Here is a 17241-nt window from a genome sequence, read left to right as displayed (position 1 = left end):
ACCATAGAGGCAAGGACTAATAAGAACATAATAATCAAAAGAAAAAAACTATGCAACTAACTTTTTTGGAACCGCATTTCTCACCTCCACTCGTCTTCAAACTTCAAAAGGCCTAATGTTCTTACACCCTTTGTTTGAGGTGCGTGTTTTTTTCTAGGTGGACTTATAGAATGCTTTGACCTTTGAACATTATTAAAATCATTCATTTTGCCACCACTTGACTTACACCACCAAACTTAACAAACTAATGTAAAGAACATAGCACTTTGAACCCTTTGTTCTAACTTTATTTCTTCTCCCCATTGAACCCATTCCCATCTTTCCATATTTCCTTATTCCATCATAAAGAGATGGGTGAAAAATATATAAACGAAAATTAATATTAATAAAAAAGTCAAAAAATATACCTGGATTGAACAAAGAAAAAGAAAAAGAAAAAGGAAAAAACAGACACATTCTTAACGGAATAAACACATCGCTATCAAGCGTTTAAAAAAAACTGGGTTTTGGGGGATTTTTCACTCCTGTGTTCACAGGATAAAATGTTACAGAAACAGATTGATTGCATGGAGAATATGAAATAAGGCGTTTCTTGTGTTCTCCATCATCAAAACATTAACATTTCTCTGATTCCACGTCTTCAATACAATGGTGGTGGCTTCCGCAAGCAATTTGTTTGGTAAAGAAGTATCAATTCGAAGGAGAATCGCTAATATGTGAGGAAATTTATTTTGTTTGCTTTCCTTCTGTCTGTATAAATTATTTTTGATCACTGCAGTTGTCTGTAATTTTATTAAATCTATGTTTTAAACCCTAAAAATTTGTGCTGACAAACGACTCACTAGATTTTGGTCCAAAGTTTGTAATTTGCTTTGCATTTTGGTTGATAATGAAGAAGATTGTCTAGAGGATTAGGTCTGAATGCTTTTTATTAGTCTCTTTCCCTTGTATTGCTTGGAAAATTGGCTGGAAAGTTGTGCATTTCTCGATTGAGATAAATCGTCAATGTCTTGTCAAAATGCCCAAGAAAAAAAATGAAATTGATTTTTTTTTTAATCACTGCAGTTGTCTGTAATTTTATTAAATTTATGTTTCAAACCCTAAAAATTTGAGCTGACAAACGACTCACTAGATTTTGGTCCAAAGTTTATAATTTGCCTTTGCATTTTGGTTGATATTGAAGAAGATTGTCTAGAGGATTAGGTTTGAATGCTTTTATATTAGTCTCTTTCCCTTATTTTGCTTGGAAATTTGGTTGGAAAGCTGTGCATTTATTGATTGAGATAAATCGTCAATGTCTTGTCAAAATGCCAAAGAAAAATAAATGAAATAAAATTATTTTTGATCACTGTAGTTGTCTTTAATATTATCAAATTTATATTTCAAACCCTAAAAATTTGTGCTGACAAACGACTCACTAGATTTTGGTCCAAAGTTTGTAATTTGCTTTGCATTTTGGTTGATATTGAAGAAGATTGTCTAGAGGATTAGGTATGAATGCTTTTTATTACTCTCTTTCCCTTGTTTTGCTTGGAAATTTGGCTGGAAAGGTGTGCATTTCTTGATTTAGATAAACTGTCAATGTCTTGTCAAAAGGCCCAAGAAAAAAAATGAAATTTTTTTATTTTTGATCACTGCAGTTGTCTTTTAATTTTATTAAATTTATGTTTCAAACCCTAAAAATGTGCTAACAAACGACTCACTAGATTTTGGTCCGAAGTTTGTAATTTGCTTTGCATTTTGGTTGATGTTGAAGAAGATTGTCTAGAGGATTAGGTCTGAATGCTTTTTATTAGTCTCTTTCCCTTGTTTTGCTTGGAAATTTGGCTGGAAAAGCTGTGCATTTCTTGATTGAGATAAATCGTCAATATCTTGTCAAAATGCCCAAGAAAAAAAAATGAAAAAAACTTATTTTTAATCACTGCAGTTGTCTGTAATTTTATTAAATTTATGTTTCAAACCCTAAAAATTTGTGCTGACAAACTACTCACTAGATTTTGGTCCAAAGTTTGTAATTTGCTTTGCATTTTGGTTGATATTGAAGATGATTGTCTAGAGGATTAGGTCTGAATGCTTTTTATTAGTCTCTTTCCCATGTTTTGCTTGGAAATTTGGCTGGAAAGCTGTGCATTTCTTGATTGAGATAAATTGTCAATGTCTTGTCAAAATGCCCAAGAAAATAAAATGAAATGTGTCAGTATCTGAATAGGGTGCTTTTTACTGTTAAGCATCACCATGAGGTTGAAATCTGGGGATAAAACATTCTTTTGTTTTTTGTTGCATTAACCTGTACTTGTTTTTCTTGGCATAGATTAAATTCTGGGAGTTTGCATTTTTAAAAGGGAACAAACTTCTGTAGAGAAAAACCAATACTTTCATATGATTCTTCCAATTTACATAGATGTAATGGATGCACACAAGCGAATTGACATCTAATGACATAACGAACTGCCCTAGACAAAAGCCAATATCTGTATACGATACTATCAATCTAGATAGATGTAGGTGGATGTACACAAGTGAATTGACAAATTTGGGTTATCTTTTAAGCTTTATCACTATGTTGAGACTAGGGTTGCAAAATATATATTTTTCATTACATTGAACTTGGTTTCCCCAGAAAAGAGCACGGCTGAAGAGTTGTGTTTGTTAACTGGGACAGACGGACAATGACATTATGAAGTGTTCAAAAAAGAAGTTAAACGTGCCAATAGTGGAATACTGTGGTTCCAATCTAGTTAGATGTGGGTGGGTGTACTTGTATGGTTTAGTCAAACTTCGGCATGGACAAAGTTTTAATAATATAATAATATAACGTCATAATGTAAGCCCAATTTACATCCGGATTTAAGATGCCCTAATAAATTACATTAACCTTTTTCGGGCCTTTTTTACTTCTTATATTTTGCCCTTTCATCAAGTAATTTTGCTAGTGTTGGGGTTAATTGTGTTACATTTCTTCCGATAATTCAAAATAGTGGGTTCTTTAGGGGCTTCAGCTCATTCTGAGTGAACACTATGTTAGAACATATAGTCCACCAATATAACTGAGAGAGGGGGGGTGAATTAGTTATCCAACTAATATCACAATTATCAACCTTATTAAACTTTAAAGATATGAGCAATATAATTAGAAACCACAACAAGATACTCATACACAATAACACCATATATGTTAATTAGGGAAACCCTTGATCAGAGGGAAAACCCTGGTGGGGATGGTACCGACAAGATGATGTACTAATATAAATATTCCTTGTTAGAGGATGGACCCTGTTAGGAGTCGATAACAACGTTCAGTACATATCAGTCCCTGTTAGGAGACGTTAAATCCCTTTTAGGAGATTCCAACCCTATTAGGAGTTGTGCCAACCCTTTTAGGAGTTGTGGAAGACAGCTGGACCCATTGCCCAAACAACTTCAAGGGCAAGATCAATGAACCCACTAGGATGTGTCCCCTGGCTTGGAACACCCCCGTCTCCATAGTGTACTGGGAATGCGGGGATAGTTTTTCGATGTTCCCAATCCGTGCCAATTTCATCACCAAAAAGGGAACGTTTCCTTTTGCCAATAATACAAAATTTTCGAAACTCAAGGATGGATTTGGGTACTAAGGACGGTTAGGGGATGTCCTGACCGTCCTTGACTCCCTAGTATCAAGATCTGTCCCCTAATTCCTAGAAATCTAAAAATGCCCACTGACTTGCAAAAGTTCATTTTTTTTTTGGTTATGAATGGGCCCCACGTGGTCTCTAATATCAAATAAAAAATTATAAACCCTATTTTGGACGTTAAAAACGCTAACTCTCTTTCCTTCATTTTATCCATTCTTGGCAAGAAGAAGAAGAAAGAGTAGCAGCAGCAAAATTACCGCTCAGCCTACCCTTACTAGTGACTCAGACCCTGGCTCCTTTAGATTCCTAGAGGTTAGCCATATATTTGGCATATATCATTTGCAGATACATTATTATGTACATATGATTATGGAGTCAAACTTCTTTGTCATAGTTTAGTTTTGCAGTTTTACTGTTTAGTATTTTAGTTGGACTTCTCTTTATGTCATTTTGTTCTCATGAATGAAACTTGAAGCCTTGGACAATTTTGCTATATATATGCCATATATTTATAATAAAAGTGCTTGAATCTTGTTAATTTGCTATGTATTCATTGTATTGAGCATCTAAAATGTCTATGGTGAATGGTTTATCAATATTATGATATGCATATTTGAACTCTCTCTCTCTCTCTATATAATATATATATATTGTTTTTGAAATTCTCCTATTTTTTAATAGCTCTTCCTTGTCATCCCTTAATTTTGGCTTTGAAATGTACCTGTACCAGAAAGGCGTCCCCATCCCTGAAACTCCATGGGGCATAGGTATAGAGATTTATAGTGATAAAAACTGCCTCAAAACACAATGTACTGGCTACTTTTGTTCAGTTTTTATGAGTGCAAATGATTTACATATTACATATGAAAATAAGTAACAGTAAATTTATAAAGTCATCTGATAAAATTATGTTACAGTAAATTTATAAGGTCATTTTCTGTAGCTAGTGTTAACTGACATTTTTTCCTAATATTCAAAAAAGGGGCTTCTTCTGGGGCCTCCACTGTTTCTTACTGAAAATTATACAAGTCCGGTGTGAAATTTTCAGTACTGTGGGTCCTGTATATGAAAAAAATGTGGAAAACTAGAAAGACCTAAGAAAATCTGAGGAAAAAGTTAAGTGATTGTTTAAAAAATGCACAATAATTCTACATTATAGAGGTTTACAGTGATAGACTCGTGGAAACTGCCCCAAAATGAAATCCCTAGCATTGTCTAGATCATTGTTACCAGCCTCGGACACAGCTCGGTCTTGGCAAGCTTAAATCGGGCCCAGACTCGGACTTGGCGGCTGGAACAGACAAATTAAAAAACCCATGAAATTGAAGATTTTTAAGGATTTTAAGTTTTTTTATCATGCATCATTTAGCCAATTAACATCAAGTACACAATAATTGAGATAAATAGAAGCTACTTTGCACTCGTACACAACTTTTAATAGATCTCTCAAGTATAAATGCAAATATTTGATATAAATTACTTAAAGTTAAGCTGAATAACATAATAGAGATATAGTGTAACTGTCAAATATCTACAATATTCATGGAGTAGTCCATGGAATCAAAAGTTTGAGACATATATCAAAATAAAGGCTCATAGTAGAAAGACTCTAGAGCCATCCTCTCTTCCTTCGTGTGAGGTTGAACCTCCGTGACATGCTCATCATGATCATCCTCCTCATCTTCATAACCTGAGTCAGATCCATCACACTCAGCCTCATGGTCTTGCACAGGGTCTCCTAGTGCTCTAGCCTCCTCCACTGCCATCGCCACTGCCACTACCTCTCGGTCCACCTGATCAACCGACCCCAAGTCTTCATCACTGAATACAGGATCATCAACTTCCAATAACAACTTCCAGCTTCAGTTTGACCTCAAATAGCCAAGACAGGTTGTGGGAGATAACATTGCTGAATCCTGGAATCTGGCTAAGCCTGGAATTTTTTGAAAACCCCCAAAATCTAAATTCTACATTTTGACTCCTATGAAGCTGAAACCTATTTCAAACATCCCGACAGTATTTATACAAATATAACTTAAAGTATAAGTAACTTAAATGCTATATTAGTATAAATCATGCTGCCTCTGAGCTGAAAAACCCATGTACTCTCTCTCAAGTCTTCTTTCTCTATCCTTTGTGTTTGCAAGTGATGGAATGACCTTTTTTGGTCTTAGTCATGCATTACAAACCCAAAAAAAAGGAAATACCATTAAAAAAGTTTTTTTTGCCACTTTATAGGCAGCCAAACAGGACATGGCGAGTCAGGTGAGTCTGCCAACTCTGTGAGTCAAGTAAGATTCGGCCAGGACTCAGTCAAGTCTGATTCCAAAGGCAGCCAGCCTTGTTTTGGCCACCTCGCCTCGGGTCTTGCCAAGTCCTACTCAGACTTGCCGAGTCCTGTAACGCTGGTCTAGATCTCCATGTGAAAGTGTGCAATTTATGGGGCCATTATAGACTTCCTGTTTACACACATAACATGGCTTGATTTAGGGCCTCGTCTTTTTAATTTTTCAACTGAAAAACAATATTAACAATGCTCATGTGGGACTTTTAGTATGGTTAGGTCTTAAATATGGAAGAAATATGGTGTACCAGCAGGAACTGATGTGTTTGGAAGAAAGGTAAAATGTTGTTAACATCAGATAATATTTGACTATGTATAATGAAAAAATATAGAATAATTGATTGAACGCACACACATATGCACACATGCAATCATAGAAACTGCTCCAAAATAGACAGCATTATCTAAAGTTACTTATGAAAATATTATCTTCAAATCCTCTCAAATCTGTAGATCCCAATTGCCCTAAATGCATGTCGTTATGGATGGCCATATTTAAACAGGCAACAATCAACTTTATTATGGATGTTTGACACTAACGTAATTAAATATTCAGTTTTTCCTTCATTTTTCCATGTTTCTATGCTCATCCAAAAATATGAAAATCCAAGCTCATGTGACTGTTTCCTTACCCTGCTGAAAACTGTAGTGAAGTTATAAATGATAACGATAGGACAGACCTTGGAAGGAGAAGGGTGAGGTCTGGGGGCAATTGCAGAAAGGAAAAGTTACCTGCTATTTCAAGAGGCTTCATGCTTTCAAACCCCATGTGTCACTGCAGGTTTTTTCAAGAACTGGAACATGGACAAGGTTACGCTTTATGGGGTCACTATGACTATTAATACTGATTTTATAGCTGAAATCATGGGGCTACCGAAGTCTGGGATGAATTTCTTCAAGCAAAGGAAAGTCTCTAAAGCTGCTGTCAAGAAATTTCCTAAACTAAGGAAGAGGAGGAAAGGCTTGTGAAGTTGGAGGATTATTACAAAATTTATCAGATAAAGGGTATTTGGCAGGAATCCTGACCAACATTTTGGCTTATTTCACGCTGGATGGGTGTTCCTCGAGGGCACACAATTATCATCTTGTTCTCCTTAATCATTTTCGTTATAAGAAAAGAATTCCTTTTTCGTTTTTCCTTGTGAATTCTCTGCTTCATGGCCTTAATGTGCACCATAAAAGGCCTATTCTGCATGAAGGCCTTGTTTTGTTAATTGCAAAGTATTGTCAGGCTAGGTCACCTTTAGCCTCTCTCAAATCTTTGAAGGGGAAGACAAAGGTGGAAGGAAATGCTTTTGAGAGTGTTTTTGGAAAGAAGAGTAGGAAGGTTCCCCCCCTGGAAAAGATAGAAAAAGAATTGTGAGATGGAGACTGATTCTAAGTTTGCGTTGGAGGCTTCTATTTTGGAGGCAAAGGAGTCTTCACACAACAATCCTGCTTTGGGCTATGTTACTGATAGTGGTGGCTGTGCTTCTGAGGATTCTGGTGGTTACTCTGTGAGTTCTGAGGACCTTATTACGAAGAAAAGCAAAAGGAAGGCTAAGGGTTCTAAGAGTATATCTGCGATCAATGAGGAGACCACTGTCGGGGATTCTACTGTTGGGATTAACCTGGAGGTGGTCATTGAGAAGGCTGTCAATGTTGAAGGGGAGAAAAATAATATTGTCTCTGTGAGTGTGGATATGGAGACGACTAGGGCCCCTGTAAAGATCAATGATGTCGCATCTCCTACCAATGGTGCCAATAAGGATATGCTGGATGCTAATGTGAAGATGGGTGTCGAAGTTGAGAAGGATAATCTGGAAGTGATTATGAAGGAAGTGGCTGATAGTAATGAAGCCGTGCCTGAGGTCTTGGCCCCTACTCTTGAGGTTCCCACTAAGGAAGAAGCCACTGCTCGTAATGAGGAGAAAGATTTTCTTTCCAATGAGAAGGATAAAGAAATGTCCCTACATCACAATTTTCAGGACATGGAGAGTTTGGATAGCAGACTTGAGTTCCTAAACAAAGCAAAATTTTGAGCGGATAATTCACTTGCCATGGACATCTGTATTAATTATGAACTGAAGACTCTGAAGAACAAAGTTGAGAATCTGCAAGGCTGGTTGGATGAGGAAGTGAATAAAAGGAAGGAGTTGGAATCCAGAGTTGGTAATATTCTGGAAAAGCTCCTGGAATATGAAGGTAACCTTCGTCAACTGCTCAAATCAAGTGTGCAAAATGCCACTACCAGCCTTCTGGAGGTTACTGCCAAGTTGGGCAAAGAGGCTACTGCGGAGGTTCCTGCCAAAGGGTTTCATGCTACTGGAGTTGCTACTGGTGGTCCGAGTAAATGTACAAGGGCCAACACAAGGAAAACAAATTGCGTGCCTACCACCACTACTGTTAAAGGCACTGTTGAGGAGGTTGTTGTGGGAAAGCAACTGGCCAATATCCTCAAGGAGTTGTTCCAGTTTCTTTCACCTGCAGTTTCTTGTTTCAATTGCTGTCTGTTTTAGGTCCAGTTGCTGGTCGCTGGTTGTTCTTGCTGGAATTTTGTCCTGTCCAGCAGATGGTTTTGGTTTTTTGGCACCCGTTGGGGGTGTTTTGGTCTTCTTTGAATATCTTTTGTAATGTGCTGTTTGGGGTTTTGGGTTCCCTCAAATCCTGTCTTTTGGTTCTGATAGGGACAATGTGGTAACTTTGAACATCTTTTGTATCTTGATGTAAGGGGTTTCGGGTCCCCTCAAAACCTATTTTTACCTTAATCCAAATCGCTAGGACAGACTGTTAATATTGTAGCTTCAGTCAGATTAGTTTGAGCCAACTGATATATTTATTTGTTAAACATTATCATTGATTATTAATCATTAGATAATTTACACACACACACCCATATATATATATATATATATATATATATATATATATATATATATATATATATATTGTAGGAGGCAAACTATCTATCTAATGGTTATTAACCGATGATAATTATAAATCATAATTGACCTGATTAAATTAATGATCATTATCGATATGCAGAAATTACTATTGATTTAATGATAGTAATATGTCATCGTGTATTCCAAGATCAAGTGGTTTTTCACTGCATTATTATCACCGATAATCATAATATAGTATCGGCATATATAATGAGTTTTGGCGCTCTATTGAACCGATGCTTATAATAAATAAGAATGTTGTTATGAATTGGTATCTGCAGAAGTTATCGTGCATATCCATGTATGGACATGTCCCTACATGGGTAGAGACATGTATCTACATGGGATGTGCCCTCTAGATTTACAAATATAGTCAGATCTGCACTTGGAAAATACGTACTTTAAAACATTATTATTACAAGTTGCAAAGATCTGATTTACGTATAAGCATTTTACACTCAAGCAAATTCAAAATATACTTGCATGTTGGCTGCTACATATACCTGTACAATTTGCATAAGAAAAATAAGTCAGTCATATCATCAAGGAGTTTTTTTGAGAGATAAGATCCAGCAAAAAAAGGTATTATATCTGATCCTATTTTCTTAACGTGGTATTAGAGCCTACTTAAATAATACCAAGAGCAAATATAATCATAGAAAATCTAAAATACCAACAAAAAGAGATTAGCAATCATGGTGAATGGAATTAGTTTTGAAGATAGACTTGAGGGTGCCACAAACTTTGTCTTATGGAAACTCAAATTAATGATGACACTTAGAGAACAAGAATTAGACTCATTTGTGGAAAATACTGTACCCATACTAGATGATCAGAATGAGAAAACTCAATGGAAAGAGAAGAACAACAAAGCCATGAAGATCCCAGTAGACACAGCTAGGATCATATAGTTCTTGTCATATCAAAATTGGATCCTGCTCATGCCATGTTTACCTTCTTAGAAAACATTTATGAGATAAACAATACTAGTCGAGTTCTTGCACTAATAGGAACAGCTGCCCCATATAAAAATGAATAAGGGTGAAACTATTACATCCTATTTTATGAGAATAACTGAATTAAGGGACCAATTATCTACAATTGGACGTATAATTGACAACAAAGAATTAACGAAGTTGGCTCTCAACGAACTTCCTCCATGGGAATCGTTCATACAAGGAATAAGTGCCGGATCCAAACTTCCAAAATTCGATCGTTGAAAACTGATTGTATTCAAGAAGAGTCAAGACTAATCACTAGAGGGACTGAAATAAATAAACATAGTAAAGAAATTCAAGTATTGAATACAAACTCACCCAAGAAAGGGAAGAGAGTGAACTTTAAATGGAAAAGGGGAAAGACAACAATAAACATTCATCAAAAAGAAAGAAGGATATGTCTAAGGTACAGTGCTATAGATGTGACAAGTATGGACATCTTGCTATAAAATGCTCAGGAAGACTCAAGAACTAGGCTTCACTAGTCGAAGTCAAGGATACAAAAAGAATGATATTAATCTTGGATCTTAGCATTATCAAACAAATTAATGACCAACAAAAATCCTTGGGTCATTGATAGTGGAGCATCCCGTCATATAATCAGATTTAGAGAACAATTGGATAGCCTTGAAGAAAGTTCAAACGAAGAAGTCACTATTGGAGATAACTCCACCCACCCCGTGAAAAGAATTGGGACCTAAACAATTCAATTAAAATCTGGAGGCTCCCTACAACTAATTGGAGTACTATTTGTACCAGGAATCAAAAGAAAATGAGTATCCATCTCAGCCTTGGAAGACAAAGGGTATCGAATCACCTTCTTGGATGGGAAAGTTCTTACTTGGCCTAAGAACACCAACATCAAGAATGCATATACAATAGGAGTTTGAGATGGATGTTTGTACAAACTTTGCAATATTCAAAACCAAGCCTTGACCCATGATGTTTCCACTACAAATGAAATATTGTATAGAAGGTTAGGACATCTTCACTCTTGTACCCTACCTTCCATAGAAAATTGGTTAAAGGACTACCTAAATTAAACCTTGGACATGAGGGAATATGCAAGGGATGTGCATTGGGTTAAAACTCTAAAGGGACCTTTCATTGTTGTGAGCACAAATCTAAAAATGTACTTGAACTCATTCGCACTGATTTATGTGTACCAATGATTGCACCCTTCATAGGAGGATTTTTGTACTCTGTTGTTTTTTTTGATGACTACTTCAGGAAGACTTGGATTTATTTTCTAAAACTTAAAGAATCGAATGAAGGACAAGCAAAATTCAAATAACTTAAAGCCTTAGTTGAAAATATATGATTGAGAAAAGAATCAAACTCGAAGGGTCAGATAATGGGAAAGAGTATATCTCTGAAAACTTAAAAGAATTTTTGTAATACTTTTGGGATTAAGAGGGAGTACAGTGTTCCATATAATCCTCAACAAAACAGGGTAGTAGAAAGGAAGAATGTGACCATAGTAGAAGTTGGTAAAGCTTTGATGCACGATCAAAACCTTCATACCTCATTTTGGGCAGAAGTATCTAACATTGCAGTTTACATACAAAATAGATGTCCTCACTCTAGTCTTGACAATTTAATTTCTAAAAAAGCTTTTATTGGAAACAAGCCTGACTTAAGTCACTTAAAAATATTTGGGTGTCCAATTTATAGTTATATTCCTAAAAAGAAAAGATCCAAACAAGAGCCATCACAAAAGAAAGGGATATTTGTTGGATATAGTGAATCATACAAAGCTATGTTGCCCTGAGTTTCCGTGACGTGGACAGCAGGGGATAGCGGGACAGGTTTTTGGGATGACAAATTTTTTTTTACCGATTTTGGGGAATGGCAAAAGTGACATTTTTTGTTTATTTTAAAAAACTTCCGTGTTCAAAAATTGGGGACGGATGCAAGTCCCCAATGAAGTCCTCGGGCTGTCTACGAAACACTAGCTGTTTTTCGGGGGGATGTGTCCCTGGGGAACATAGATTGAAAGCCTACATATAGGGTATATGGTCCTGGTTAGAAAATAATTGAACTTAGCAACGATGTAACTTTGAGGAAGACATCGCATTTGAAACATCTAAAAACATTACCGAGGTAGATGATGAGTCTCCTCAAGACATGGTAGAGGACCTTGGCACTGAACTTAAGAAGGAGATACTTGTTGAAAATAACGAACCTATGAATTCTACTCTTGAACCTCTTGAACTTGTGAATAATAGAAAATGACCACTTTGGGCAAGGAAAACAATTGAAGGAGAAAACTATGCTGCACCTAAGGGCACATTTAAAAAAAGCAAGAAACCAAAAGGTTATTCAAATTATGTCACTCTTATGAGTGAACTCATTAAGTTTGAGCCTCCAAATGTTGAGGAAGCAGTTCTAAAGGATGTCATGATCAAAGAGTATTAGTCCATTATGAAGAACAATGTCTGGGACATTGTGCCTAGGCCTAAAGGAAAATTAGTTGTTTTATCCAAATGGCTATTTAAAATCAAACATGCAATAGATGGAGTATTGAAAAACACAAAAGCAGATTTGTTGCCAAAGGTTTCTCCCAAAAGGCAGGAATTGATTATAAAGAAACATTTGCACCAGTTGTTAAGTACATTTCTGTAAGGACCAAATTGCTATCGCTGCCTCAAAAGGGTGGAAGATACATCAGATGGATGTAAAGACTGCATTTTTGAATCGTATTATAGAAGAGGAAGTATATGTAGAGCAACTTGAAGGGTTTATTATTCATGATGGTACTTCTCATGTTTGCCGATTGAAGAAAGCTCTCTATGGCCTCTAACAAGCCCCTAGAGCTTGGTATGAAAGGATAGATAATTACCTCACAAAGTTGGGATTCTCTAAGAACGAAGCAAATCCTAATCTCTATTTCAAGGTAACAAATTGTGATATGTTAATCCTAGTTCTTTATGTTGATGATCTACTAAACATAGGTGAAGATCATCTTATCATGAAATGCAAACAAAATCTTGCTTCTTAATTTGATTTAAGGACCTAGGCCTCCTGTATTACTTCTTGGGACTAGAAGCATGACAAGAAGAGAATTTTATCATTTTGAATCAAGGTAAATACACTATTGATATTCTAAACAGATTTGGAATGATGGACAACAAACCTATGTCTATGCTCATGGAAAGCTCGAATGATGGACAACAAACCTATGTCTACGCTCATGGAAAGCTCTACTATCTATAGGGCGAAGTTGACAAATAAAGAAAGAAGCGCCCCCCAGTTTCAAGTAATAGGTGGGATCAGAAGAAGCAAGAGAAGGAGAATACTTATCTGATGGGCCGCTTCATCGAACAACTGCCTCATTGCCCCCCAGAGCAGATGGTAGCGTCTAGTGAAGGAGAAAGAATAGATCTGTGACAATCTCGCAAAAATAGTGAAATATAGATTAGATAGAATATATTAGATATATGAGAACAAAAAAAGCCGAATATATAGAAGAGTGTTGCTTCGCAAACAATCTTTAGAAAGCACAAATCTTGTTACAAACCATGCATGCGTTTCCGGTCCCGACTGGGCCCTACGGGGCAAGATTATTGAAAAAAAACCCCTACCTGGACCCTACCCTTAGAATGGTAGGCGCCCCCCCATTGCACCGGTCGGCCCTTGCTATTCTAAATGCCTACAATTTATGTGGGGATTAGCTAGCTCAAATTCTCGGGGGTAACCCCCCGAGCCGACTACCTTTCCTTACTCTAGCAGGCCCTTGGCCGATTTGGCAGGGCCGTAAAGTGGGTGGGAACTGGAAGGGGTCGAGCGAAGTAGTTCCAAAGCTTGCCCTATACAATGTTTACTATCTTTCTGATTACTATTCCTATGATCAACTAAGATAGAGGGAATCTACCAGGAAATAGAGTCGGTAGGAGCAAGACATGCAAACTTAGCTAGATCATATGAAGCTCGTGGTAAGCAGTTGATTCCAGAAAGAGTACCTTAATTCTCCCGGGAGTACTCTCCATCCACCCTACTAGGGTGGAGGGCTAAAGGTATCACCCTTTGCTTCATCAGAATAATGACAAACATAAACTAAAAGATGTAGCCTTTGAGTCATAATTAGCCGATCCTACTCTCAATCGACAGAGAATTGGATCCTTGATGTATTTGGTGAATACCAGGCCAAACATTTGTTATGCAACAAACACCCTTAGTTAGTTCATGTGTGAACCAAGGAAAATACATCTTGTAGTAGCAAAACATATCATTAGGTATCTAGGTGGAACTATTGAACGAGGATTAAAATATGGAAGTACATCTTGTAGTAGCAAAACATATTATGAGCTATCTACGTAGAATTATTAGACGAGGATTAAAATATGTTAATGTAGATTTACATCTACATGGATATTTCAACTCAGATTGGGCTGGTAGTGTTGTTGATTAAAAATGTACCTCAAGGTGCTATTTTAGCTTAGGATCTGCCTGTTGGTTACCAAAACCGCAGATTGGAAATCCAAGAGCCTACCACTTCTCCGATAGGACTTCTCAATCAATTTTGGCCAGTGAACAGGAATACTACTCGATTCCCCTGCACTTTAGGCTTCGCTACACCTAGGCGGGTAGACCTTCTCCTCAAACCTGTTTTCTTGGTTCAGAGCTTTTCTAAAATGAATATAAATCTTGAGAGTTCTCCAGCTAGCAAAGTCCTCAAACTCGATCAAAATGAAATTGGATGCTGAATAATGGTTAGATGTTTTGTATAATTGAATAATAATTAATTTGATGCTTGCAGGAAGGGAATTGTAGATTTTCTAACTTAAATAATAAAATGACCAATGCCTCCGCTCATCCGGGCAATAGAGTCAACTGCAGTGAATTTTCACGTACAACTTTATAATGTTTTACACACTTTACTGCCAACAATTAAATAATCAAGATGCGACAGATCAATTATTACACAATCTTTAAATTAGTCCAGATTGAATTTTAACTCCTCTGGGAGACAAATTGGACATAGATACGGAAACAATTAAATATCTCACAGTATTTGTGATGATCGAATTTAAATGCTAAATGACCTTGTCCACTTATCCAATATTTAAATTGTATACAAAATTCCAAAAAATAATTACAAAGGACAATTCGCCTGCAGTTTAAATCTCCACGCTTTTAATAATAATAAAAAAAACATTTTATTTTATTATTAAAATAATAGAATTTGTATTACAAAGTCATAATGAGCCCCTTATTCCTCCATACAATAAAAAATATGAAATGCTTTCTCCAGAGAGAATATAAATGTTCGAATATGTCTTCCTTTTTTTGAATGTATAGCCCTTATTTATATCTTTGTATTTTAAGGATGTGACTTTTCTCAAAAGTCATCACTTAAATAACATCCTTTCAATAACAATTCCTTTTTAGTTTAATTACACCTTTGGTTTAGTTTAATCAATTTCCTAGTCACATCTTTACGATTCTCATGGTCCTTCAAGACTCCTTAATTATATTTTTATGAGCCTTATAACGTAACTTATATTACTTGATCTGTCTATTGATAAACTTCATTATTTCTTTACCGTGTGAATCGAGATGGCTTAAAGTTCTGATATTATATTTTATTGCTTCTACCATTTCATTATTTTTCTTCTGTCATTGACGACATTGATAGGAGTCATATACATATTGTTAATTGTATCCATAGCAGAACTTTTGCACTCTGTGCCCTCACGTCTTCATGTGGTAAATCCTATTTTGTGCGATTAAAATCACGGGGGCAAGTAGTTGCATAAACATTTAATTATTTTTTGCATCAACCGAGTACTCTAAAGTAATCCTGACTTCATTTGAGTGTACTTCTGAAGAGTTTGAATTGTCATTGTTCTCTACTTTATGATATGATGATGTTTGCCACTGGGAATAGTTTCTCTTTCTTCTGCACTCCGGAGCATCTTTATTAAATATAAATATTATAATTTCATTTCAAATATAAGGGCGATGTTGAAGGTGTGCAATGGAATTTTCTGTACTGCTGTTTTATATCTTTCACAAGTTTGGAAACCATTTTTAGGTTTGCAATTTTTCTCTCGCAGGAAATAGACTCCACAAAACTAGATTGCTCTGGTTTTGCCTGCTGGTTCCTGTATGGTCTGGTCTCCTACTCTCTCTGTCTTAACATTATGTTAAAACATGATAAGCTGGACAAGTTGATGATCTCTTTATAGGATCACACGTTGTGTATCATCATGATTATCCTTCCTGAATCTCAATGAAGTTCAATCATTGGGAAGCTGCAACAAGATTACTGAGGCTGGGCATTATCTAGAGTGAATAGTGCAGGCCTGAGATATATTTTGGTAGATAATGCTGGAAGAGTTTCTGAGTGGAGATTTGTGCAATGGCATTTGAAGAGTCTGCCTTTTGGAGTATGCATTGCTAGTATAAATTTACTAAACGATACACATTCATATTCAGTGTGGCATTGTTCTTTAACTGTATCATATTTTGATCTATGTATCTCGTGTTCTAATTGGGAAATGAAATACTCATAATGTATTCTGTAGTCAGTAATCAGATTTGAACATGCCAGAAGTAATGGCATAGTTATCACTTATGTTCTTTTTCTAACTGACTTTTACTGACGTCTCATTAAATGCACACCATTCAAGTACAACAAAGTGTATAACTTCATAATCTTTATATGACAATACTTTATCCCCTTGAAACTTTGGTATTATTACTTAAATGGAGGTCAAAATTTTGCAAGAAAATTGGAGCTCCATTAGTGGCTCTGATTGGGGACATATGCTTCTTGTGAGCACAATGAGATTCCAGCTATCTCTGGAAGAGCAGACCGAGCATCCATGCTTAACATTGATGCACGGGTGAAATTGGGTGGCTCTAGGCCTCCCAAAAAATGGACATAGGTCTTTCCTCTATCAAACACTTGATTATGATCATGTAACACCTCCTTTCTTCTAGTCATGATATGCTTTCCTTTCATCATTTTGATCTGCTGCCCATATATCAAGCTTGTATTAGGTGCATTGTGGTTTTTGCTTCTTCGAGAATTCTTTTGCATTTGATCAGTTATACCAGCATCTATATCAATTCTTTTTGTTTGGGTATCTACTTGTACACAATCTGACCCCTCTTTACAAAAAGAATTCGAAGATAATTCTCATTCAGGAGATATAGCTTCACTTTGATCGAGTGGGATGCTTGGAAAATTTTCAAAACTACTCAATCCATTCTTCTCATTATGCATGGCTGATACCATCGCTCCTTCACGTATTTTCTGTAAACTCCTGTTCATGAATTGAAAGAAGTTGCATCTTCTGAATACACTTCATGAGTTTCATCAATTTCAAAATCAGACCTGCTATCTTCATCAT

General features: G+C 36.2%; 1 protein-coding gene across 1 annotated transcript in view; it reads left to right on the top strand.

Moving 5' to 3' along the window:
• Positions 1-429: 429 nt before the first annotated feature.
• Positions 430-17241, top strand: part of LOC149564159 (cyclin-dependent kinase-activating kinase assembly factor-related / CDK-activating kinase assembly factor-like protein) — an 85758-nt gene continuing 68946 nt past the window's right edge. The window contains exon 1 of the mRNA XM_089827221.1: positions 430-716. Within this exon, the coding sequence (XP_089683347.1) occupies positions 649-716 (68 nt within the window). The 5' untranslated portion in view covers positions 430-648. The remainder of the gene's footprint in view (positions 717-17241) is intronic.

The sequence above is a fragment of the Cupressus sempervirens genome, chromosome 4 (genome assembly GCF_028749045.1).
Source record: "Cupressus sempervirens isolate cs-2001-9-10 chromosome 4, ASM2874904v1, whole genome shotgun sequence".
Classification (NCBI taxonomy): domain Eukaryota; kingdom Viridiplantae; phylum Streptophyta; class Pinopsida; order Cupressales; family Cupressaceae; genus Cupressus; species Cupressus sempervirens.
This window is presented reverse-complemented; position numbering and strand designations above follow the sequence as displayed.